The sequence below is a fragment of the Phodopus roborovskii genome, unplaced genomic scaffold (genome assembly GCF_943737965.1).
Source record: "Phodopus roborovskii unplaced genomic scaffold, PHOROB, whole genome shotgun sequence".
NCBI classification, from domain to species: Eukaryota; Metazoa; Chordata; class Mammalia; order Rodentia; family Cricetidae; genus Phodopus; species Phodopus roborovskii.
Window position 1 is genome coordinate 9863826 of NW_026126636.1, and position 23464 is coordinate 9887289.

General features: G+C 53.7%; 1 protein-coding gene across 1 annotated transcript; it reads right to left on the reverse strand.

The window, feature by feature from the left end:
• Positions 1 to 1559: 1559 nt before the first annotated feature.
• Exoc3l2 (exocyst complex component 3 like 2) lies at positions 1560 to 22440 on the reverse strand. Its single transcript, XM_051207848.1, has 11 exons — positions 21875 to 22440; positions 17762 to 18353; positions 14266 to 14377; positions 11849 to 11950; positions 11650 to 11750; positions 10841 to 10951; positions 9484 to 9619; positions 5405 to 5527; positions 4900 to 5055; positions 3149 to 3270; positions 1560 to 1905 (listed from the first exon to the last, which is right to left on the reverse strand). The coding sequence occupies exons 1-11, from the start codon at positions 22392 to 22394 to the stop codon at positions 1614 to 1616; spliced, it is 2367 nt and encodes a 788-aa protein (XP_051063805.1). The 5' UTR covers positions 22395 to 22440; the 3' UTR covers positions 1560 to 1613.
• Between the last annotated feature and the right edge of the window lie 1024 nt (positions 22441 to 23464).

Below are 23464 nucleotides of genomic sequence, written 5' to 3' on the forward strand. Positions count from 1 at the left end.
ATATATGAAATGTAGAAGCCAAGTATAGTGGCATGTGTCAAGAGGTAGAGGCAGGTGGATGTCTGTGAGTTCAAGGCTAGCCAGGGCTACATAGTAAAACCTTAGTGAAAAAAGGGCAGTGGGAATTGACACTCTGTGTGTGTGTGTGTGTGTGTGTGTGTGTGTGTGTGTCTTCTCCACCACGTGGGTCTAAGGGCTCAAACTCAAGACTGTTAAGTTGGTGGCAGGCACCTTTACCCACTTGAGATGGAATCCCGTCCGGCCCTACACTTCCGTCATTTTTGCCTCAGTACCCAACCTGCTGGGATTACAGCTCTGCTGTCACCAAGCATGAAGACGAGGCCGCTTTCAAATGACGAAATACCAAGTCAGGAATACGACGCAAAACATGAGAGCATGGAGATGAAATGCATGTGTAATTGTGCAAGTGCCCCCAGAGGCATCAGACCGCCCGTCAGCCCTCTCCTGAACGTCAATGACATTGAGGTGTCACTCTCAAAAGGCCAGGGAGGGAGGAGGGACATCCTTTGGGCCTCTTACTGAGGCCGGGGCAAGGAGAAGTTAAGCAATTTCCCAGGAGCGACAGGAAGTACAGCCCAGAGACTAACGGCTTCGGCTCTCAGAGGCCAGAGCCTCATGTTACAGAGTGTGCAGACATGCGTGAGGTTTCAACCCCGGCCCCTGTGCTGACCCCTGGCTGCCTCCTCTCTGACTTCTCAGGGAAAAATAAAAAAATAAAATAAAACACAACCCAGGCCAGGAAGCATCCATCACAAGCTGTCCAGCTGAGGCCGGAGGGGCAGAGGTCAGCAGGCCGATGACCTCAAGGATTCTGTAGGGACTGGGCTCCAGCTGGGCTCCGGCTTAAGAGTCTGGAAAAATTTCCCACCCAGAGACTTTTCCTGCATCAACCCAGGAGGGCGTCCTGGATGCCTGCTGCCCCCCCCCCCAGCTCCTTCCTCTCTGGACAAGGTTCCTCCCCTAAGCATGGACGAGGAGGACCGTGCCAAGGTGGCATCAGCAAGCAGAGAAAGTCAGACACTGGGATAAATAAAATAGTGGTCAAGTGCCTGCCTCAGAGCCGCAGATTGAGGACTTGCTACCAACCGGCGGTGTCTGGCCGTCTACACCTTCTGCTCATGTTCACTGTGCTCCCCGCTCCAGAGGAGTTGGACCCCAGCCCTGGTGGCCTTGGGTGTGTGCAAAGAGTGCTTGGCCCTGGGCCCTGCCTTCCCTCCCCTGCACTTGGGACTCAGCCCTTCCTAGTGTTAAATAGAAACCTCTTTATTCTAAGTATCTACCATTCCTTAATACGTTGGATTGGGGCCAGACCTTGAGGTGAGGGGAAAGGAGGTGGGGCGGGGATATTTGTGTAGAACCTTCCAGAAGGCTCTCCGCCATGCTGGGCTATGGGGGAGGAGGGTGCTGGAAATGACCTGGGCAGCCTTGGGGGACTCTTTCGCTAATCCTGGCCTCTGTTTCCCTTCCAGAGGGGACACTCCGGGCTGGGTGGGATATCTAAGGCACCTCCCATCCCCGAGGTCTGTGTCTCAGGCAACGAGTCACATGGAAGGGAGGAGGGCGTCTCAGCAGCAACACAGGCACCAGGAGCCTCAGCGTTGGGCTCGGGCTCTAAGTGACGATGGAGGACGAGGCCGCAGGGGCAGACAAGCAAAACTGGGCCTGGCCAGCCGGGAGACAGGGAGGCGCCCCAAGAAGTGAGGGAGGCCGAGGCAGAAGGATGAGCGGGGCACGGGGATGTCAGCAAAGAAGGTGCGGTCCCGAGGGGGCGGCAGGGTACCACCTTCAGATAGTTCCAGGTCCCGGGCCACCGCCAGAATCTCCTGGCGGGCAGCTGTGTTTCGAAGTCCTCTGATGTCCAGGAGGGCTGCCACATGCTTCCGCCTGGCGGGACGGGAACACAGAGTACACTTACTCGAGGGTCCTGGGATCCAGACAGGTACCCAGCCCATCAGCGCACCCCGCTTGAACTCTGGGACCCTGTCTCATTTCCTTGTGTTATCTCTTGTTCCAATCTCCTGCAGCCACTTCCAAATTTTCCATGTAGAACCTTCCAGAATGCTCACCTCCAAGCCCAGTAGTAAAGACTTTTTTTTGTCCAATGTCTCTAATCTTCATTAATTAGTTTTCACTCTTCACCCTAATTTGCTTCAGCAGTCTCCTTTTTAAACGGATTTTTACAGTAATGGAGACTGAAACAAGGATCTCACACCTGGATAATTCTAGGCAGGGGCTCTACCACTGAGCCACACCCCAGCCCCTCACTGGGGGATTCTAGGCAGGGGCTCTACCACTGAGCCACACCCCAGCCCCTCACTGGGGGATTCTAGGCAGGGGCTCCACCACTGAGCCACACCCCAGCCCCTCACTGGGGGATTCTAGGCAGGGGCTCTACCACTGAGCCACGCCCCAGCCCCTCACTGGGGGATTCTAGGCAGGGGCTCTACCACTGAGCCACGCCCCAGCCCCTCACTGGGGGATTCTAGGCAGTGCTGCCTGCTGGCCACATCTCTAGCTGTCATTTAAGCATTTAAATCTTTCAGAGTCACTTTTTCTTTGAGTTTGGGTCTCTATATTGTTCTGGCTGTCCTGGAACTCACTGTACACCAGGCTGGTCTCAAACTCAGAGATCCACCTAACCCCTGCCTCCGGAGTGCTGGGATTAAAGGCCTGTGCCACCGCACGGGGCTGGACTGCATAATTCCCGTATCCAGTCCACAACTGTATTACCATCCCTGGGCAGTAGACAAGAGAATGAGACTCAGGGAAGGTCCCATCAAAAGGAAGGGGCCCACCTAGATTTGGACATGTCCGTTGCTGTCCTGAGTGTATGCCTGCATGCCCATGTGCGTCCCCATGTCCCGGGCAGTTCCCTGCATGGCCAGCCCTTCCTGCCGCCAGGCGGCCTGCCCCCCCCCCCCCTTTGCCCTAGGCTTCCTGTGCTGCTTGTTTGTTTGCAAGCGCTGATGGCGGTGGTGGCGGCGGCTGAAGGAGGGAAATAGTATTAAGAATGCCCTGGTTCCAGCAGGAAACGGCCGTCAGACACGCTCGCCGCCACCCTGCCTTGGCGCAGGCCAGGAAACGCTGCGATGGATGCCAAGGAGACTCAGGCCTGGCCGCATCTCACCTGATGTCTGGGTAGTCGCGCACCAGCACCCCGACCTCCACCTGGATGCTCGGAGTGTCCTCCAACTGCAGGATCTCGGCCAAATGAGGCACCACCTGGTCGAGCCAGGAAGCCTGGGACTCCTGCGGGACAAGGGCTGCTGGGTCACCCAATGCAAACTCCCATTACCCCTTTCGTGATGAGCCCTGCTCCTGCTAGGCTCTTCCCCATGTGTAAAATGTCTCAGAAGGCAAACTCTGACCAGAGATTAGCTAGAATTTTTGGTTGTGTAACATGATTTATTTGGCCCGGCAGTGGTGGAGCATGCCTTTAATCCCAGCACTCAGGTGGCAGAGGCAGCTGGAATCTTTGTGAGTTTAAGTCCAGCTTGATGTACATTCCAGGACAGCCAGCTCTACATAGAGTGACCCTGACTCTTCCATCGAGGTTTGGTGGCAAATGCCGATAATCCCAGCACATGGGATGGAGACGGGGGATCTGGAGTTCAAAGTCATCTTCAGCCATGGGGAGTTTGAGGCTCAGCTGTATGAGGCCTTAAATCCCAAAGCAGAACCGAACAAAATGCCAACATTAGGTAAGGGGAGGCAGGGCGCAGGCGTGGGAATTTTGGGGCCATATAGCCAGAGGCAATCTCAAGAGACAAGAGCTAGGACATAGATATTTGATAAACTGAGGCCCTACATCAATTCCTCGTGGGGGAGGGGAGCATAAAATAGAACTATTGTAAGGGGGGTGTTGAGGGTATGTACAAGCTCTGAGTTGCATTTTAGGCACTGCCAGTTGTAGAGAAAAAATTTTATCAAGGCTAAAAAAAGGAGAAAAAATTTAGCAAGGCTAAAATGTCCCCGTGGGGAGGGGAGAGGGGAGCGCAGTGTGGTCTTTCCTGCTCTGCCTGCATGCTCACAATTATCTTGAAAATGTTTCAGTAAATGAAACTAAACACAAACTCCCAAGGACACAGGCAGCAGCTGGTGGGTACTCGGACACCTCCTCCCTGCCTATGACAGCTGGGCACAAGTAAGATTTGGGACTTCAAACTCTTGGATTTGATGACACTTGGATTCAGAGGTGTTTTGCTTTAATTTTTTCCAGACAAGGTCTCACCACTTAACCCTGGCTGGCCGGGGGACTCAATATGTAACCCAGGCTGGCCTCCTCTAGATCATGATCCTCCTGCCTCATCTTTCACAGTGCCGGTATTACAGGATTGCTGTAATCGGTTTCTTTAAGAAAAGATTTTACCCGGGCATAGTGGCTGTACATCTTTAATGCCAGCACTCAGGAGGCAGAAGCAGCAGGATCTCTGAGTAAATCTGATCTACAGAGGAAATTCCAGGACAGCCATCTCAAAAACAAAACAAAACAAAACAAAAATTATTTTATATGTATAGGTGTGCTTTCTGCACCATGTGGATGACTGGAGCCCCAGACGCCAGAATATAGTGTTGGATGAGTTATAGATGGTTTGTGAGCTGCCATGTGGGTGCTGGGAATAGAATTCGAGTTCTCCGGGAAAATAGCCAGGGCTCTCTTAATCCTAAACCATCTCTCCAGTCCCCGTCCCTCCCCCCTTTCGGGGTGTCCCCCCCCCCGCCACAAATTCGCAATCCTCCCACCCCAGCCTCCTGAGTGCAGAGTGGCAGGTGCGCACCATCATGAACCCGGTTTCTGCTGAGGGTCCCTTTCTGAGAGCCAAGCAGCCCTACCCGCATCCCGTGGCCTCTGTTTCCCAAACCCAACCAGGCCCTCACCAGCCGCCGAAACAGGCGCTGCAATTGCGCTGCATCCTCGCGGAGCCTCCCGGCCACCCGGCCGCGGGTCCTCGCAGAGCGACAGCGCAGGCGTCCGCGCAGCAGTGGCCGCACGTACTCCACCAGCGCCCGGCGGTGCAGTTCGGCCACCAGCACCTGGGGAACAGGGTTAGAACAGAAAACTCTCTGGGTCGCTCCAACCCAGCAGGTTCACGAAGGACCCCGGTTGGTTCTGCTCTCTGTGCACCCAGGCAGGGGCACTCAAGGCACCCGATGGGAACCCGCCCCTTCCACAGCCAGGCCCTCTCCCTCCGGGTTCCCTTATCCCATCAGACCCTTAATCTGATAAGACACGCCGTCACTCGCTCTCAAGCGTGCCCTCAGGTTCCCCCCCCCCAACCTGGCCCCGCATCCTAGTTCCCAGGGGGAACGTCTCCCATCTGCAGGCCCCGACACCCCACTGGCAGGAGAGCGCTCTGGCATCTCCATCCTCAGGTCAATGCACCTGGTAAGGCTCATCCTGCATTCTGCGCAGGGCCAGGGCCTGGGCGCCGAGTGTGCCCACGATGCCATCCAGAGCCTCAGAGCTGCTCAGCCACTTCCTGCGCATCAACTTGTTGAAGTGCGGCTGTGTAGGACAGTGAGGGAGGGTTAGTCTCCTCCCTCCACCCTCCCACACCTCTCTTAGGGAAACCTTTTCATCCTTTAGATGCTCACTGTAGGGCCGGCCTCCGTCTCCCAAGCACTGGGGTTACAGGTGTGGGCTAACTCTCCGGGGCTGGGAATACTTCATTTAAACTCTCCCCAAGGGAAGAATAAAGACTGTGTGGCGATTGAGGACATATCGGGTAGCCTTGCTGGGACACATAGACTGCCAGCAGTGTCAAGCGCTGACACGCCTTTAATCCCAGCACTCAGGAGGCAGAGGCAGGCGGATCTCTGTGATTTTGAGGCCAGCCTGGTCTACAGAGCGAGTTTCAGGACAGCTCAGAGACCTGCTCTAGCCCCTACCACCGTCCCAAAGGTGAAATGCTTTTCAGAAGCAAAGAAGGAATTATAGCAACATCACACACAATCTGAGGGCCATGCTGCTTATTTCCTGTGCTCTTTATTGTTCTGATTCTACTCTAATAATCCTGTACTACTTCTAACTTCTCTATGATTCTCTTCTTCTAGTTTCTTCTATTCTAAAAACTCTTCTCCTGCAGGAGCTTTGAAGGGACAAAGAAATTTCTCTCAGTGGTCAAAAGCACATTCCTAGTGCAATCTATAAGGAGCTGAGCCATTTACCACAGCAACACAAGGATCCAAGGCCATAGGAGAAAAACCATGACCAGACAGGGAGGGCACAGTGCCCAGTAACAACTTTAAGACGCAGATCTACTGTTAGTAGACTGGCAAGTGGAGAACAGGCATGCTTTAAGGTTAATGTGAGGTCAGCGTGGGTTAGCACTTTCCTATCTGTTGGCAGAGAGAATCTGGGACACTCTTGTTCTCTATCTGAGAACTATGGTCAACTACTTCAGATATGCTGTAATTCTTGTCCTTGGGCATCTGTGAACGTCTCGGTTGAGGTCTCTTTGCCTGGACACTAACAATGACCAGCTGTCTGCCAAGGAAGATAACTGCAGAGGGGCAGACTTCTAAGTTTACACAAAGACTTGCTTGAGAGAGCAAGGGTATTGACTGAGATTGCTTTCTTCCCAGAATCATGAACTGCTGGGGGGAGTCATCCAATATACCAATACCCAGGGCAAGACGTGCCCAGTAATACAGTGCTGGAGTTTATAGGAAGACCCCCACCATAGGAAGGGAGCCCTATGGCTTCACAGGGAAATTACAGTAAGGACAGCGACTATTCATAATGCAAGTACTCCCACCGCCCTGCACCTGGTCCTCCATCGGAGCTCACGCTGCATAGTTCTGTGGTCCATAGCAGACAGCCAGGACTGTTATACAGAGAAACAAAACAAAATGGCTTCCTGGAGAGGGAAATCCACCCTCTGGCAGATAGGTGAGTGATGAGGGAGGGCTGAGCACCCGCAAGGTGCAGAATTCGGATGACAATGAGCTTGTGAGAACCTGGATGGAGATCAGTGTGCCTAGAGGGGCCGTTTGTGTCACCTTCAGGGATCGATGCAAAATGAAAACTGGCAACCCATAGCTGGCTGTGGCGCACACGCCGTTAGTCCTGGTACTCCAGGAGGGTCTCTGAATTCCAGGCCAGCCTGGTCTACACAGACATAGCGGAAGATTCACCCCAGCCCCTGCATCCACATACCCTAAGATTCTGGGACGTTATGGAGGAAGTTCTACTCAAGCCCCCTCCCCATCTCCCTCCAAACCCTGCTGCACCTCAGAAAACCCAACAAATGATGGCCCCTCCCCCAGAGATGCTCAAGACCACTCCCACAGGGTATTTAAACTGCCCCCCCCCCAGAGAACAGACTGGAAGGCCACCTGAGAGCCTTGTAGCCATTAAATGTGGGCTTTTACTAATCTGGTTTGATTTGGTCCAATTTGGATTGCTGCATCGGCGGAGAGGCTTATCAGGGTGCAGAAACTTTTCAAAACCCTGTTTCAAAACAACAAAAACTGGGAACCCTCCTTCAAAAACTATTGTGACTTTCGCTTCTTTACCATCACAAGCATTGTGCTGCTTTTGTTTCTCTGTATTGCTTTGGAGCCTGTCCTGTTCTGCTGGGGTTTTTTCGTTTGTTTTGTTTTGTTTTTGTTGCCTTTTTTAAGGAAAAAAACTAAACAAAAACAAAAAAATATAGTTTGTTTATGGGTTTTTTTTGTTGTTGTTTGTTTTCCTGTAGCCCTGGCTGTCCTGAGCTCCCTCTGTAGACCAGGCTGGCCTCGAATTCAGAGATTGCCTCCCTCTGCCTCCCCAGTGCTGGGATTAAAGGTGTGTGCCACCACATCAGACTTCATCATCATTATTTATTATCAGTTCAATTGCTCCATCTCTGAGTAATAGCCTAATCATGTTCAGGCGGAGTCCCATGTACCCCAGGCTAACCCCCAGCTCTTATGTAGCTGAGGATGCCCTGAGGTTTCTGACCCTCCTACCTCCACCTCCCATGAGCTAGGATCATCGGCGGATACCACCATAACCAGTTGCACTGACTGAGCATTTACAGCGGTCTGCCTGGCCCATGCGCCCCCTTTCTGTTGACCTCCATGTGACCCCATGCCAGTTGTGCCTCCCAAACGCTCGCTCTTCCAGCTTTCTCGGACCTCCCGGTGCTTCTGATTTTGTGGGGACTCATGCCTGGAAGCTTGGTATTGGGAGGAGGCCAGCCTGGGCTACATAGTGAGTTCCTCCAGGACCCCCGTGTTAGCTCTGAACTCCTAGGCTCAAGGGATTCTCCTGCCTCAGCGTTCCTAGGCACTGGAAGAACAGGTGTGCTGTCACACCCAGCTGTCTGGGTTGAGTCACTGTCCAGTTGAATCTTACTTATTTGTTTGTTTGTTTGTTTGTTTTTGTGAGGCAGGGTGTCACTCTGTGACTCTGGCTGCCCTGGAACTCACTTTGTAGACTAGCCTGGACTCAAACTTCCTCCACAGCTGGCTGGCCAAAGGCACTATATTTTTAAAGAATATTTTATTTATTTATTTTTATGTGCATATTTGTGTGTGTGAGGGTGTTGGATTCCCGGGAATTGGAGAGATGCCATGTGGGTGCTGGGAATTTAATCTGGATCCTATGGAAAAGCAGCCAGGGCTCCTAACCGCTGAGCCATCTCTCCAGCCCAAGGTACTACATTTTAAGTGGAATAATCAAGGAACATCTCCCTAAGAATGAAAGAAATCGGATGTGGTGGCGCATGCCTTTAATCCCAGGCAGTCAGATCTCTGTGAGTTCAAGGCCAGCCTGGTCTACAGAACGAGTTCAACGACAGCCAGGGAGACACAGAGAAACCCCTATCTCAAAAAAACAAAACAAAACAAAACAAACAAACAAATAAAAAGATTTGTAAGAAGCAAGGAGGGCAAGCCACAGGGTTATCGGAGGAGGAGCATCGGAGCGGAGGGAACTGCAAGACCCATGTCAGGAAAGCGGAAAGGACTCAGAGGTGGGAGGGTATGAGATCTCACTCAGAATAGCTGACTCGGGGTCCTGGGCGGCACAGCAAGGCCTCTGGCTTTTTCTATCAAGGATCGGGGAGCCCAGGATGATTTCTGAGCAGGGAAAGGGAACATAGGGTCCCTTTATACTGCTACTGAATGGCTTTTCGCCTCCCTGCAGTCCACGCAGGACCTAACCCACTTATTACCTCACCCCCTCGCGGCATTTAAAGAGGCCCGCGAGAGCTGGAAGGGGCGCGGGGCATAGCGAGGCATGGCTTTGGGGAAAGAACTGCATAAGCCATCTCTTGCTGGCAGCTCTCTGGCCATCCCACTGGGCTACACCCTCCTCTTCCTTCCTATGCCCCCCTTTCTCCCCTCAAACAGTCCCAACACGGCACTCACCCCCAGCCCTGCTGTTTCCCTGAACACTGAGTCATGCGTTAGAAGGTGTGGGGGGCGATGCCAATCCACCCTGGCACAGCCCCACGCCAGTCCCGTCTCACTCACCTGTAGTTCCTGGAATAACAATTCAGCGAGGACACGATGGCAGAGCCGGGTCACGCGGTCCAGAGCGATGGCTGACGCTTCCCGGGCCGGCTCACTTTCGGGGGGCCCCACCCTGGCCAGTCGCTCAGCCAGAGACCTATGAGGATCAATGGGACTCAGAGTCTGGGCCTCCCGGCATCTAATGCCCTCGCCAGGACCAGCTGGGTCAGATCTGCGATCCCAGTGGGAGGAAGCTGAGGCAGAGGGGTGTAAAGTTCAGGGCCAGCCGGGGCTACAGAGTGAATTTAAGACTAGCTTTGGCTGGGCATTGGTGGCGCACGCTTTTAATCCCAGCACTTGGGAGGCAGAGTCAGGCGGATCTCTGTGAGTACGAAGCCAGCCTGGTCTACAGAGTGAGTTCCAGGACAGGCTCCAGAGCTACAGAGAAACCCTGTCTCCTAACACAAAAACAAAAATAAAGACTAGCTTTGATTGGGGCTGGAGAGATGGCTCAGTGGTGAAGAGGGACCCAGGTTCAGTTCCCAGCACCCACATGGCAGCTCAAAACCATATCACAACTCTAGTTCCATGGGAGCTCACACCCTGTTCTGACCTCATGTGCAAACACGCACGCGCTCGCGCACACACACAACAGAATAAAATAAATCTCGTTTTTAAAGGACAGAAACAGAGCAAGGCGGGCAGTGGTGGCGTACGCTTTAATCCCAGGACTCTGGAGGCAGAGGCAGGTGGATCTGTGTGGGTTCAAGGCCAGCCTGGTCTACAGTATGAGTTCCAGGACAGCCAGGGCTGTTACACAGAGAAACCCTGACTCAGAAAAACAAAAATGAAAAGAAAGGTTTCTTTGCATGCACACGTGTGTGGGGCCGGCCACAGGTGAGAATCAGGTGTCTTCATTAATTGTCTAAATTCTATTTTTTCACGTGTATAGTGTTTTGTCAACATGTATATCAGTGTCTGGTGCCTTTGGAGGCCAGATCTCCTGGAGCTGGAGTTACACACAGAAAGTGGGTGCTGGGAGCTGAACCTTAGTTGCATAGAAGAAAAGTCAGTGTTCTTAACCACTGAGCCATCTATCAGGCCTCCAGCTTATTTTTTGAGGATACAGTTTCACTTTGCTCGGCATTTACAATGGCTGCTGGGGATCCAAACTCAGGCCTTCCTTCTCGGAGTATAGCTGCTATATTTCTCTAATTCTAACACATCAATATTCCCTTTAGATGGATGGATGCTGCATTCTGGACAGGCGTGGGTCACCATTACCCCCCATCCCCAAGATGCGACGACGCTAAAGTTCCAAACCTACTTCCTCAGGTCACCCAAGACTCCCACCCACTGTCCCTACGGGCGTTCTCACCGCAGAGGGGGTCCACAGTTGACTAGCGAAATGGTCCTGCTGATGTAGGTCTCAGAGGGCAGTTCTCGGATCCCTGGGCTCTCGTGGAATCGCTCCACCCGCTGCTGGAAACTGATACCAGAGGAGACAATGGCCACAACAGATGGCACATACTGCTGGGTCAAAGTCCCATGGCAGACACACAGCCAATAAATTTAAACACATCCTGCTCAGCCGGGCAGTGGTGGCGCACGCCTTTAATCCCAGCACTCGGGAGGCAGAGGCAGGCGGATCTCTGTGAGTTCAAGGCCAGCTTGGTCTACAGAGTGAGTTCCAGGACAGGACAAAAAACCAAACAAACAAACAAAAAAGCCAGATCCTGCCCGACAGCATCTCTGACCCTCCTTTCCTTATTTTCAACCACCCACTGCAAATGCTGGAGATTGAACCCAAAACTCTTAGGTGTTAGGTAACCCTTTTAGGACCGAGCCCCTCTCTGGGGGATTCTAGGCTAGTCTTCTATTGATGAGCCTTGCCTCCAGGATTATTGTTGCCTTTCTTTTCTTTCTAAAGATTAACTTCATTTTTAATTGTGCAAATTCACACGTCTCTGTGCACATGCGTTCTGGTGCTTGGCGAGACCATAGATATTGGATCCCTCTGGGGAGGTGTTACAAACGGTTGCGAGCTATCTCACATGGGAACTCATGCTCAGTGCCCACTTTTCACCAGCCCTCCTGCTGATGTTCATCCTGGGGGCCAGGCTCAGTGTAGACCGGACCTGGCGGTCAGCTCCCCGAGTCCTGCCCTCTCCCGCCCCTTACCCTTACCTCTGCAGGAACTCCGCCAGCCCTCCCAGACAGCAGTGTGCCATTCTCTCCACGAACTCCTGACTGATGTGGGGTGCTCTCTCTGTGTGCTCTTCCAGCAGCTGTGCGGAGCATGAGGAGGAGAGACTCGGTGTGTGAGGGGGAGGTATCCAGCCCCCCCTCCCCCGCATGCTCCAGGCTATCCCCTTCCTCCTGCTACCTCACAAACATCTTGGGCCAGGTTGCTGGGTCTGTAGTCCATGCTTCCCCAGTGTTCCTCATCTTCCTGCAGTACTCGAAGGAGGGCTGCTCGGGTCTGAGCCTGCAACAGGGGGATGGACCGGCAGAAGTCAGGCGCAGCCTGGGACTTGCTTTCCCAGAAGTTCTGGGCTCAACCCAGAGTCTCCAAGGTCAAGGTAGATGCTTGGGAAGAAAAGCTGGCCAGAGCCCTCCCCTTCCCCTCCTTTCTTGCCTGCAGTCTGGGATTTAACGTTAAAACCATAAACCATATGGGAGTTTGTAGTTTTTGAAAGATATGTAAGGCAGGTGGTGGTGGTGGTGGTGCACACCTTTACTCTTAGCCTGGTCCAGAGGAGGGAGAGGTGTGTGTGTGTGTGTGTGTGTGTGTGTGTGTGTGTGTGTGTGAACACAGGTGCCCACAGTAGCTAGAAGGTGTCAGGTTTCACTGGAGCTGGAATTACAGGTGGCTATGGCTGCCTGCCTGGTGTGGGCCCTCGAAACTAAACTCAAGCTGTACTTAGATGCTGAGCCACCTCTCCAGCTCCAACACTGTATATACATGTTTTGTTTGTTTGTTTTTTGAGACAGGGTTTCTCCATGTAGCCCTGGCTGTCCTGGAACTAGTTCTGTAGACCAGGCTAGCCTTGAACTCAGAGTTCCATCTGCCTCTGCCTGCTGAGTGCAGGAATTAAAGGGGTGCATAACCATGTCTGACTACACCTTGTATTTTTAGACTTTATGTAACAGCCAAAGGGGTTAAAAGGTGTACATGTCACTGTTTGAGGCTGGTGAGGCTCTGCTATTGGTTTAGTTTAAAATGCTCACATTTGGGCTGGGAAAGTATGGTAGAGCCCTGACCTCACATGGAGAAGGCTCTAGATTATTCAAGGCACTGTTCACAGAAAGAGACACACCCAAGAGTCCTGAATTCTGATTCAAGAATGCCAAAGGCTAAAGGATAGCTGATTTACTTCAGTGGTGGAGGCCCTGCCTAGAATCCCCCAGTGAGGGGCTGGGGGCGTGGCTCAGTGGTAGAGCCCCTGCCTAGAATCCCCCAGTGAGGGGCTGGGGTGTGGCTCAGTGGTAGAGCCCCTGCCTAGAATCCCCCAGTGAGGGGCTGGAGTGTGGCACAGCGGTAGAGCCCCTGCCTAGGATCCCCCAGTGAGGGGCTGGGGGCGTGGCTCAGTGGTAGAGCCCCTGCCTAGAATCCCCCAGTGAGGGGCTGGGGGTGTGGCTCAGTGGTAGAGCCCCTGCCTGGAATCCCCCAGTGAGGGGCTGGGGGCGTGGCTCAGTGGTAGAGCCCCTGCCTAGAATCCCCCAGTGAGGGGCTGGGGTGTGGCTCAGTGGTAGAGCCCCTGCCTAGAATCCCCCAGTGAGGGGCTGGGGGTGTGGCTCAGTGGTGGAGCCCCTGCCTAGAATCCCCCAGTGAGGGGCTGGGGGCGTGGCTCAGTGGTAGAGCCCCTGCCTAGAATCCCCCAGTGAGGGGTAGAACACTATCAAAGGGCCCCTATTCCATCACAGCAATATGGGGTGGGCACAAAAAGAACTCTAGAGTCTTGCCTATCTACTTCCCTAGTGTGCTCAATTCAGTAAGTGAGAGTAGCTTGACTTCTCTGATTCCATTAGACCCATCGTTAACTGCTTGTTTTTGTTTTGTTTTGTGTTTTTGATGGCTTGGAACTCCCTACGTAGACCAGGAACTCATCCACCTGCCCCTGCTTTTCGAGGGCTAGGATTAAAGATGTGCACCCCCAGTCTTGGCCATCCGTTGCTGTTGCTCCTCAGATGTGTGAGCATGCTGACAAGAAGTTTAACTGCTGAGCTGCTTTGAGCAATGGGGACCTTGCAGTGAGACCCGGGGACCGGGGTGTGAAGCTATCAAACCTCTGTGTGTTGTGGGTATGCTTGGGAGGCGACATAAAATGTAAAATGGTTAGGCATGGTGGCTGTAATCTCAACAATGACAACTATGAGTCATAGAGCGAGACTCTGAGTCAAAAGAAAAAAGTTAAGAATAAAGAAAGAAAGCCAGGCGTGGTGGCTCACGCCTTTAGTCCCAGCAATCGGCGGGAGGCAGAGGCAGGCGGATCTTTCTCTGGGTTTCAGGCCAGCCTGGTCTACACAGTAAGTTCCAGGCCAGCCAAAGATAAGCAGAGAAACCCTGTCTGGAAAACAAACAAGGAATAAAGAGGGAAAGAGGTGGAGGAGGATGGGCAGAAGGGAGGAAAAGAGGAAGGAAGCAAAGTCTACTACAGATGTGCATGGCAATGGTCTTTGGGCAGAACTCAGGTCACCACAGGAAAAGGGAAATGGAAACTGAGTCGGGGAGGCCAGCCTGCCAAACCCCTTGTGATCTCCAGAGTCTGTCCCCACCCCAAGTGGCCAAGTCCTAGGTACCTTCACGTCTGTGACACATTCATCTTCCAAACCACGCAGGGTGCCAGCAGACAGAAGGGGCCCCAGCTCTCCGTTCTCCAAGGCGACCACGTCCACCAGGCCCAGGATCTCCCTGGGATGGGGAAACGAGAGACAGAAAGGTCTGTAGGAGATGGGGCTGAGCCCCGGGGCCCTCCACGTGTCCCCACAACCGCGGTGTCGGCGACCCTGACCCACACCCTTCCTCTCTCGGGCAGCCTTTCTCATCTCTCAAAGGAAGTGTTGAGAATTATGTTTCCCTTGGCTCCGGTACTCTGAGTCAGCTCTCCTGATGGATGGTGTCCGGGCAAGACTTAGCTGTCAAGTTCAGGCTTGATGAGCCGACTGCAGCTTCGCGGGGGCGGAGGCGCCCTTGTGCTTCTAACCTTAAGAGCTTCACCTCACCTGGCTCAGGGGCCTTTCCCACCCCGCTCCACACTCGCCCCTCCCAGGCGAGCTTGTAACAGCATCATCATTGTTTATCCCGGCACCTCCCATCACCCACCCCCACAAGATTTTTCCTTATGGGATCTGCTTGGTCAAAAATGCCATCTTCCTCTGATTCAGACTTAGCCCGTGTCTTATCGCTTGGAGGAGCTTTCCGGACCTACATCCTGCCTCTACCTGTCATGGATTGTCTGAGACCTCACTGACATGAATTCCAATGGCTCCTGCCTTCCTATTCTTTTGATGAGAGCGTTCTGACCTTTTAAATATTTTTAGGGACTGTGCAGCCCGGGCTAGCCTGCAACTCACTATATAGCCCAGGCTCACTCTGGACTCCTGACCTTCTTACTTCTGCCTTCCAGTTGCTTGAACGCACAAATGCTCACGACTACGCTGTCCCCAGGGCCCTCGTTTTGCTGTAACCCTTCATTCTCTGATGTGTGATTTGGAGGTAGTTAACTTATTTCCTTCCAGAGAGGGCATGGTACACAACCCAATGGAGTTACCCCATATCACACCCTCCAGCACCCCCCCCCAATGTAGTCCATTTGGGGATTCAGAGGCTCAATACAAATAAGGCTCTAGAAGTAGGAGGAAGGGCTGGCGGTGCTGAGGTTCGCAAAGCTATAACAGAGCTCAACAGTGACAGATTCCAACAATCCAAAGGGAGTAGGACAAAGGGTGACACGCTTTAGTGCTAACACGATAGGATGGGAGAGTTATAAATCTACCAAACCTTAAAAAAAAAAATGCGTCTGCTAGGGGAGGCCTTACTTTCTCTGAGGATCAGGTGGGAGGTGGGGGGAGGGGAGTGGGAACTGAGATTGGAATGTAAAAAATAAATTTAAAAGAAGAATAAATAAGGTGAAACACTGGAAAATGGGAAGAAGAAGGAGGAGGAGGAGGAGGAGGAGGAGGAGGAGGAGAAGAAGAAGAAGAAAGAACTGGTCCAGGCGGTGGCGCACATCTTTAGTCCCAGCATCTGGGAGGCAGAGGCAGGGGGATCTCTGTGTGTTCCAAAGCTACACAGAGAAACCCTGTCTCAAAAACCAAAACAACAACATCATCAACAACAAAAATCTGCCTAGCAGGCTTGTCTCCCTAGATACTTGGAAGGTTGAGGGGGGGAAATTGGAAGCTCAAGGTTTGCCTGATATGGAGAGGAAGTTCGACTCTAACCTGGGGTATAGACTAAGACCCATCTCAACTTGAGAAGATAAAAGGGGCTGAGGCTGTAGCTCAGTGCAGACTGCTTGTCTAGGATGTGAGAACATGCAAGGCCAGGGATTTAATTCCCAGAAGGAGAGAGGCAGGCAGGCAGACAGACAGACAGAAAGAGAGAGAGAGAAACAGAGAACTGTTTTGTCTATTTTGTTTTGTTTTGAGATCTGGTTTCCTTGTGTAGCCTTGACTGTCCTGGAACTCTCTCTGTAGACCAGGCTGGCCTCAGACTCACAGAGATCCACCTGCCTCTGCTACCCAAGAGCTACTGTTTTTTAAAACTACTGCATGTATGCATGATCAAAAGGGGCAAGAAGCCATCATGTGCATGTGGAGGCCAGGAGATTGGAGTCTGTTCTTTCCTTCTACGCTGCCATGAATGAGTCCCAGGGTTCCCCCTCATGCCACCAGGCGTGGATGGCAAGTCATTTACCCCTGAGGCATCTCACTGGCCCCGTACAATTTTATTTTCTTTTATTTGAGACAGGGTATTTCTATAGCCCTGGCTGTCCTAGAACTCACTCTGTAGACCAGGATATTCTGGAACTCACAAAGATTCCCCTGCCTCTGCCTCCCTAGTGTTGGGAATTCAGGCGTGGGCTATCACACCCCACTGCTTTCTGGAATTCTCTCAGACAGAGATTCACAATGCTAAAATCCTGGGGCTGGAAGGGAGGACAGACAGACAGTCTGGTTCATGCTATGAATAGTTCAGCATTTACCAGAAGGATCTGTAGCACTGAGCCACTAGGACTGCTGTAGATTACAATGTTGAGAAGTCAGAATGAGAATGCTTGACGATGTTTCAGCCCTGGAGGGACTGAAGTGCTAAGATTTCCAGTCTCCAAGAGGCAAGCAGGGCGTTGCTATGTACAGTGGCCTCAGGATGATGTGCTCAATCAAAGGGAACGAAGAAGGGCCAGCACGAGGGCCCCAAGGCCATCAGCGCTGAGTTCACAGAGGCTCTGAGACAGGAACAATCGACGAAGCTGGTGGACGGGTGGACATGAGCGATACGAGGTCTGGAAGGGTCAATGTCATTGGTGGTTCTACATTTGCTAAGCTCTAATATAATATGTCAACATTCAACTATCAACTCGACAAGACCTGATCTCAGGGAGAGCCTTTAACTATGGGACTTTCAGATCAGGCTGTGTGGGAATGTCTTGATAGTTGACTGACACCGGAGGGCACAGCCCACCGTGGGTGGTCCCATTCCCTGGGCAGGTAGGCCTGAGCTGAGATGCCTGCCCAGCCAGCCAGGCAGCAGTATTCTTCCACGATTTCTGCTGCATTCCTTGGCTGTGAGTTCCTTGGTCCTACCTAGGTCATTCTCTGGGTGGGACAGCTAGCCAGCCTGCCTTGAGTTTCTGCTTGAGTCCCTGCCCTGATGGCCCTCTGTGAGGGACAGCGAGGACTGTGGCCTGCCTGCTGGATGAATCCTTTCCTCCCACAAGTTGCTTTTTGGTCAGAGTGTAATTTTTTTTTTTTTTATCACAACAAAAAGGAATGAATGAATAAGGGAGGTAGAGGAGGATCGGAAGGTGAGCTTTGCAAGGTGTCAGCTCTGCAGCAAAAAAGAAGAAAGGGAAAAAAGCTGGGTGGGGCGGTGCTTGTTTTACTCCTAGCTCTCAAGAGACAGAGGCAAGCGGATCTCTGAGTCCAAGGCCAGACTGGTTTACAGAGCGGGACCCTGTCTCAAAAAATGTTCAAGCTAGCCTGGGCTACATGAGACGCTCCGCCTAAATCCAATACTTCAAACAAGGTGTCTGGGGTAACGTGCGCACGGCCCGGGGCGCCCCAGGCTCACCTGGGGTACACCTGATGGTGCCAATGCAGCAGGGCGTAGCGATCGGCCAGCGGGAGCCTGCGGCGCGCGGCCGCCCCGAGCCACTCGGCCAGCGCCTCGTGGTAGCCGCGCAGGTAGACGGCGCCGGCGCGCAGCCCCGCGGGGTAGGCGGGCGCCAGGCGACCGCGCACGGCGGCCACGTCCTCCAGCAGGCGAGCGCGCAGTGCCTCCAGCTGCCCAGCCAGCGCCCCGCGCGCGCCCGGCGCCGCCGCCTCCTCCAGCCGCTCCCGCGCCGCGCGCGCCACCGCCTCGGCCCAGCGCGCGCGCAGCTTGCGCGCCGCCCCGGGGCCGCGCCGCGCGTCCGCCGCCTCCTCCTGCTGCAGCACGCGGCCGAGCTGCGCCACCGCGCCCGCGCCGGGGCCCGGGGCCGCCAGCGCCTCGCGCACCAGCGCCCAGAGCTCGCGCTGCAGCGCCTCGTACAGCAGCGCCACGTCCCGCGCGCGCCGGCCCGCGCCAGCCTCGGCCTCCGCCGGCGCCTCCGCCTCCAGCTCCAGGATGTGCTCGTCCGCCCGCGCCAGCTCGCGCTTCTGGATCAGGCCCAGGATCTCTAGCACTGTTGGAGGGGTTCGGGTGGAGGTGGGGGGGGAGAGAGAGGGTATCAGGAAGCGGGGCGGGTGCCCCAGGACCCGCAGAAATGACCGAGTCGCTGCGGGGGTGGTGGTGGTGGTGAGGAGACACCCAAAATGAGAGGGCGGCCATGTGGAGAGGGTGTCAGGGCTCGGGGTGGGGGCCACTAGTTCTCTCCAAAATGAGAGAGCGAGTGTGATTGTCAACCCTGGTGACATTCGCCCTAAGATCAGCGATTGCGCTCAGGAGAGCAGCCTGGGCCACTTGTGGGAACTTGTCACAAAACAAAAACTAACAACAAACCAAGGGTGAGATGGCTCGTGGTTTGCAGTGCTGCCTGCGGCTAAGTTTGACGACCCGAGTTCTAACCCCAGGACCCACATGGTGGAACTGATTTCTGCAAATTATTCTCTGTCCTCCACACATACATGCACACAGGCAAGAGAGAGACAGACAGACAAGGAGGGAGGGAGGGAGAGAGAGAGAGAGAGGAAGAGAGAGAGAAAGAGAGGGAGAGAGAAAAAGAGGGAGAGAGAGAGGGGAGAGAGAGAGAGGAGGGAGAGAGAGGAGAGAGAGAGAGAGGGAGGGGAGAGAGAGAGAGAGGAGGGAGAGAGAGAGAGAGAGAGGGGACAGAGGGAGAGAGAGAGAGGAGAGATAGAGGGGAGAGAGAGAGAGGAGGGAGAGAGAGAGAGGGGACAGAGGGAGAGAGAGAGAGGAGAGAGAGAGAGGGGAGAGAGAGAGAGAGGAGAGAGGTTGCCTGAAATCCCAACACTAGGGGATGGATCCAGGACGATAAAGTGTTCAAGGTCTCCGGGCTGGAGAGGGGATCTGATCCCCTCTTCTGGCTCCTCAAGCACACGTGAAATGCACAGAAATACATACAAAGCACATACATGTAAAACAATATTATTTTTTTAAAAAAAGATTTCAAAGTCTGTCATAGCTACATAGCAAGTCTGAGGCCATTTCTGAGATACACGAGTCTCTGTCTCAAAAAAATAAATAAGGTCGGCAATGAGTCCCCAGAAAGGGCCAAGATGAGGGAAGGAGTTAGGGGGGTAGAGGTTGGCATGGAAGACGGACGACTGGGCCAGGAGCTTAGGAGATGAACCTGTCTGTGGGGCAGAGGCAACGAGACCCAGGTGACCCAGAGAAGCCGGGTGGCCTCACATCGGTCACCCTTGCACTTGGGAGGCTGAGGCAGGAGGATTGCCTTGGGTTCCAGGCTATCCCGGGCTATGCTCTGAGCTCCAGGAATGTGATGAGGAAGGAAGCAGGAGTTGAGAGAGTTAGGGGGAGGGGCTGGTGAAGAAGGGAAGAGTTAGAGAGAGGTAAGGCAAGGATGGATGGGTGAGTGTTCAGGTACAACTTCCTTAGAGAAGGGAAAACACGCAGGGTTTGGAGGAAGGGGCTGGGACGGAGAGGAGCGTCTGAGGCGCGGCTTGTGGGGGTCAGAGATGTGCTCAGAGCCAGGTAAGTAATGGATGGAGATAGCCATAGGAGGGGGAAGGGGCGGGCGGGACAGGGGTAGTTGTAGAGAGCATAACTGGCGTGTTTGGGGGTAGGATGGCTGTGTGGGTAAGGCCACACTCTACGAAGATGGGAGCCACTGTGGAAAGGGGAGTCGCAGGTTTGAGAGGCCTTAAGTCGAGGCCAAGGGGGAGGAGGGTCCCGTTGGCCAAGAGTTACCCTCAACACCTCCCCCCCTCCCCGCTTCCTCCCTGGCAGAGAAGCTATTTCCTGAGCGGCGCTATTTCTGCCCATCCGTTTCCAGAAGGGGGGGTTCCAGTCACCCCCTCCTCACCTCTCTGCAGTGTGCCCTCCCAGTCCCCAGGGAGACAGAGCTGAAATAGCCTCTGTCCAGGATGTGGAGGGCATCAGAGGACAGAAGAGACTCCAGGAAGGTCCCCCGACTCCGAAGCACGAAGTGGGCGTGGCCCAGGGCTGAGGAGGAGGACCGAGTCTGGAGGAGGCTGGCAAGAAGGCACAGTGAGGTGGAGGGCATTTTAGCTTCAGAGTGAGCTTGGCATTGGGATTTGCAGATTGAACAAGAAAGCCAGGCAGGATGAGGCAGACGCAATCCTGTCTATTGGGGAAGCTGAGGCAGAAAGATACTTCAAGACTAGCTTGGGCTACTTTGCAGACTTGTCTCAAGATGAGAAAGAGGCCAACTGTGTGGTGCACGCCTGTAATCCCAGCACTCAGGAGGCAGAGGCAGGGGATTACCCTTGAGTTGGAAGTCAGCCCCATTCACACAGTTCCAGGCCAGCCAGGGCTGCACATTGAGACCTTCCCAAAACCCACACTGGGTCTGGAGAGACCACTGGAAGAACCGGAGGACCCAGGTTCAGTTCCAAGCACCCACGGTGGCTCAACCCAGTTCCAGGGGATCCAGTGCCCTCTTCTGGCTTCTGGGGGCACTGCACACACATGGGGCACATACATACATGTAGGCAAGCTCATAAAATAGCAATAATAAAACAAAAATCTCCAAATACAAAAGGGTAGAAAGCCATGGGTTCAATCCCCTGTCCCAAAAGAGGAAAGGAAAATAATTGAATTTGCCCATTTATATTTTTGCTTGTGAACCTAGCCTTTAATGATCGAGCCATCTCTCCAGCTTCTGTGTATTCGTTATTATTGTTTGCATATGTGTGTATGATGGGACGGGTGAGCACATATGTCCTGATGCATTTATGGGGGTCAGAGGGCAACTTAGCAGAGTTGCTGCTCCCTTTCATCTTTCCCTGGGTTCTGGGGATGGAGTTCGTTCAGGTTTCCAAGCTAGGCTGCCTCACAGGTCCGGGACCTGAGGACAGCATGATAATGCGTCAGGAAAAAAGTGACAATGGCGATGCACTGTGCCATGGCATGGGTTTGAGGATGGAGATTGGTTGTATTATGCGTTGGCTGTGTCCCCTCAACTAAGATGTGGCTTCTAGTCTTTCCGTATTCCGAATGTGACCTCAGTTACATACAACCTATGTGCCCATCTTCCTAGATGGCATTGGTCCTAAGCCAGAGACTGTTGTTTGTAAGAACAGAAAAGCGAGGGTAGGAATGATGCTCAGCAGATACACACTGGTAACCAAGCCTGAAAAACTGAGTTTGAGCCCCTGGATCCACACAGTGGAAGGAGAGAACTCACACACACACACACACCCCACAGACACATTACACACACACCACGTGCGCACGCACACACACATGCACACACACATGCTCACTTGCACATAAGTCATAGGAAAACTCTTAAGGACTTAATTCCCTCTGTCTACCTTTATGTGGGTTCCAAGGATCCAACCCAAGTTGCCAGGCTTGTGCAGCAAGCACCCTAACACACTGAGCCATCTTGCTGACCCAAAGACGGACTTTTGGAGGGAAGGAAGGATGGTTGGATGGTTGGGTGCATAGGCTGTGTGACTTGAGATTGTGTCACAGATGGTGGTTGGCATGAGATTAGGTAGAAAGGCTGGGAACCCCACCTCCAGGGTCCCATTCGCTCACCCGACAGTGGTTCCTTCATCTTTGGGGGCTCCTGGACTTTGGGTGGGGGCTCAGGGGCCGCCTCACCTGCAGGTACCACTCTCTCCGCCAAGGATGCCCGTCGGGGCTTGGGTCCACGCCCGAGTCTCAGGAAGGCCAGTCTTCGAGCAGTCTCTCCAGCTGGCTCCTCATCGCCATGGGTTCGGAACCCTTGAAGCCGGGTCAGGAGGCCAAAATCGGCTGAGCTCCTTCGTATGCCCGGTGCCAGCACGCGGCCCAAAAAGGAGCGGCCTTGCCCGTCCCCAGGGCTGCCTGCTCTCCGGCCCGAGGTCCAGCCCAGTCGGAAGTGGGCCAGACCCGCCAGCTTCTCCAGCGTGGCCCGCCGGCCGCACGACGTCCCATTGGGCAGTGTCCCAGACTGCCCTGTCTCTTCTTCCAGAGCTGGAGAGTCTTCAAAGGGGTTGCGAGAGGACCGCAGGGGCAGAGTCCCTGCCCGCGGCACCTTAGGGTCTCCCACCCCCAGGCTCTTGAGGATTGGCATTTTGACAGGCTGGCACCTGCAGAAAAATGATGACAAAGGTGGTGTTGGTGACCGCGTCTGTCCCTGTGTGCTGAGGACTTGGATTAGAAACGGCCAGGCACAGGTCTGGACGCTTAGAAGCCCCAAGTCAAGCTTACTCACACACCCGTAATCCCAGAATATGGGGCTGAGGCAGGAGAATTGAGGATTCCAGCCAAGCCAGGGGTGCCTAATGGCCACTGATTGCAGAACAGTGAAGACATAGTTGGGTGTGTCAGCGACCCTCGAAATCCCAGCACTGGGGAGGCAGAGGCAGGAGGATCAGGAGTTCAAAGCCAGTCTTGGCTACACTAAAGTTTTAGGGCAACTTGAACTAGACTACATGAAACACATTCTCTCTTTTCCCTCTCTCTTACACACACACTTTCTCTCTCTCATACACACACACACACACACACACAGAGAGAGAGAGAGAGAGAGAGAGAGAGAGAGCTGGCGCTATTAAGACAAAAGGGATGGATGTACTGACACATCCCTTTAACCCCAGCACTCTGGAGACAGAAACAGGAGGGTGGACGCCTCTTCAGCAGCATGGTCTACATACTGAGTTGCAGGACAGCAAGACTAGAGGAAACCCAGCCTCAAGACAGACAAACAAACAACGACTAGGAGCAAAACAAAACTGTAGCGGGGTGCGGCTCAGTGGTAGAGCCCCTGCCTAGAATTCCCCCCCTACCGCGTGAGGGCCTGGGCTCAGCGCTAGGGCTCCTGTCCAGTGTGCGCAAGGCTCTGGACGGGACACTCCACACTGTCAAAATGCAAGAAATTCACGAGGTCTTGGGAGCCACCCTTTGCAGACAGTGGGGACACAGCTGTGACACAGTCAGGCCAGGCCCTGCCCTCACAGGGTCACACTGTCCTGAGTCCTGTCCATCTCTAAGTCCCCCCCTCTGGTCCTTTATCCCTCCCTACACCCCCCTCACAGCTGGAACCTATGATCACTTCTTTGCCCCAGCTCAGGATTCTTTTCAGAAGGAATGACAGGCTGACCCAAAATTTGCTATGTAGCTTAGGATGGCCTCAAACTTGAG

Coding starts and splice junctions, on each gene's coding strand:
- Exoc3l2 (XM_051207848.1), bottom strand. CDS start 22,394: ATGCCAATCCTCAAGAGCCTGGGGGTGGGAGACCCTAAGGTGCCGCGG. Junction 18,354..21,874: donor GATGAAGGAACCACTGTCGG/GTGAGCGAATGG, acceptor CCCCTCCAACAG/TGCTAGAGATCCTGGGCCTG. Junction 11,951..14,265: donor AATGTGTCACAGACGTGAAG/GTACCTAGGACT, acceptor CCCCTGTTGCAG/GCTCAGACCCGAGCAGCCCT.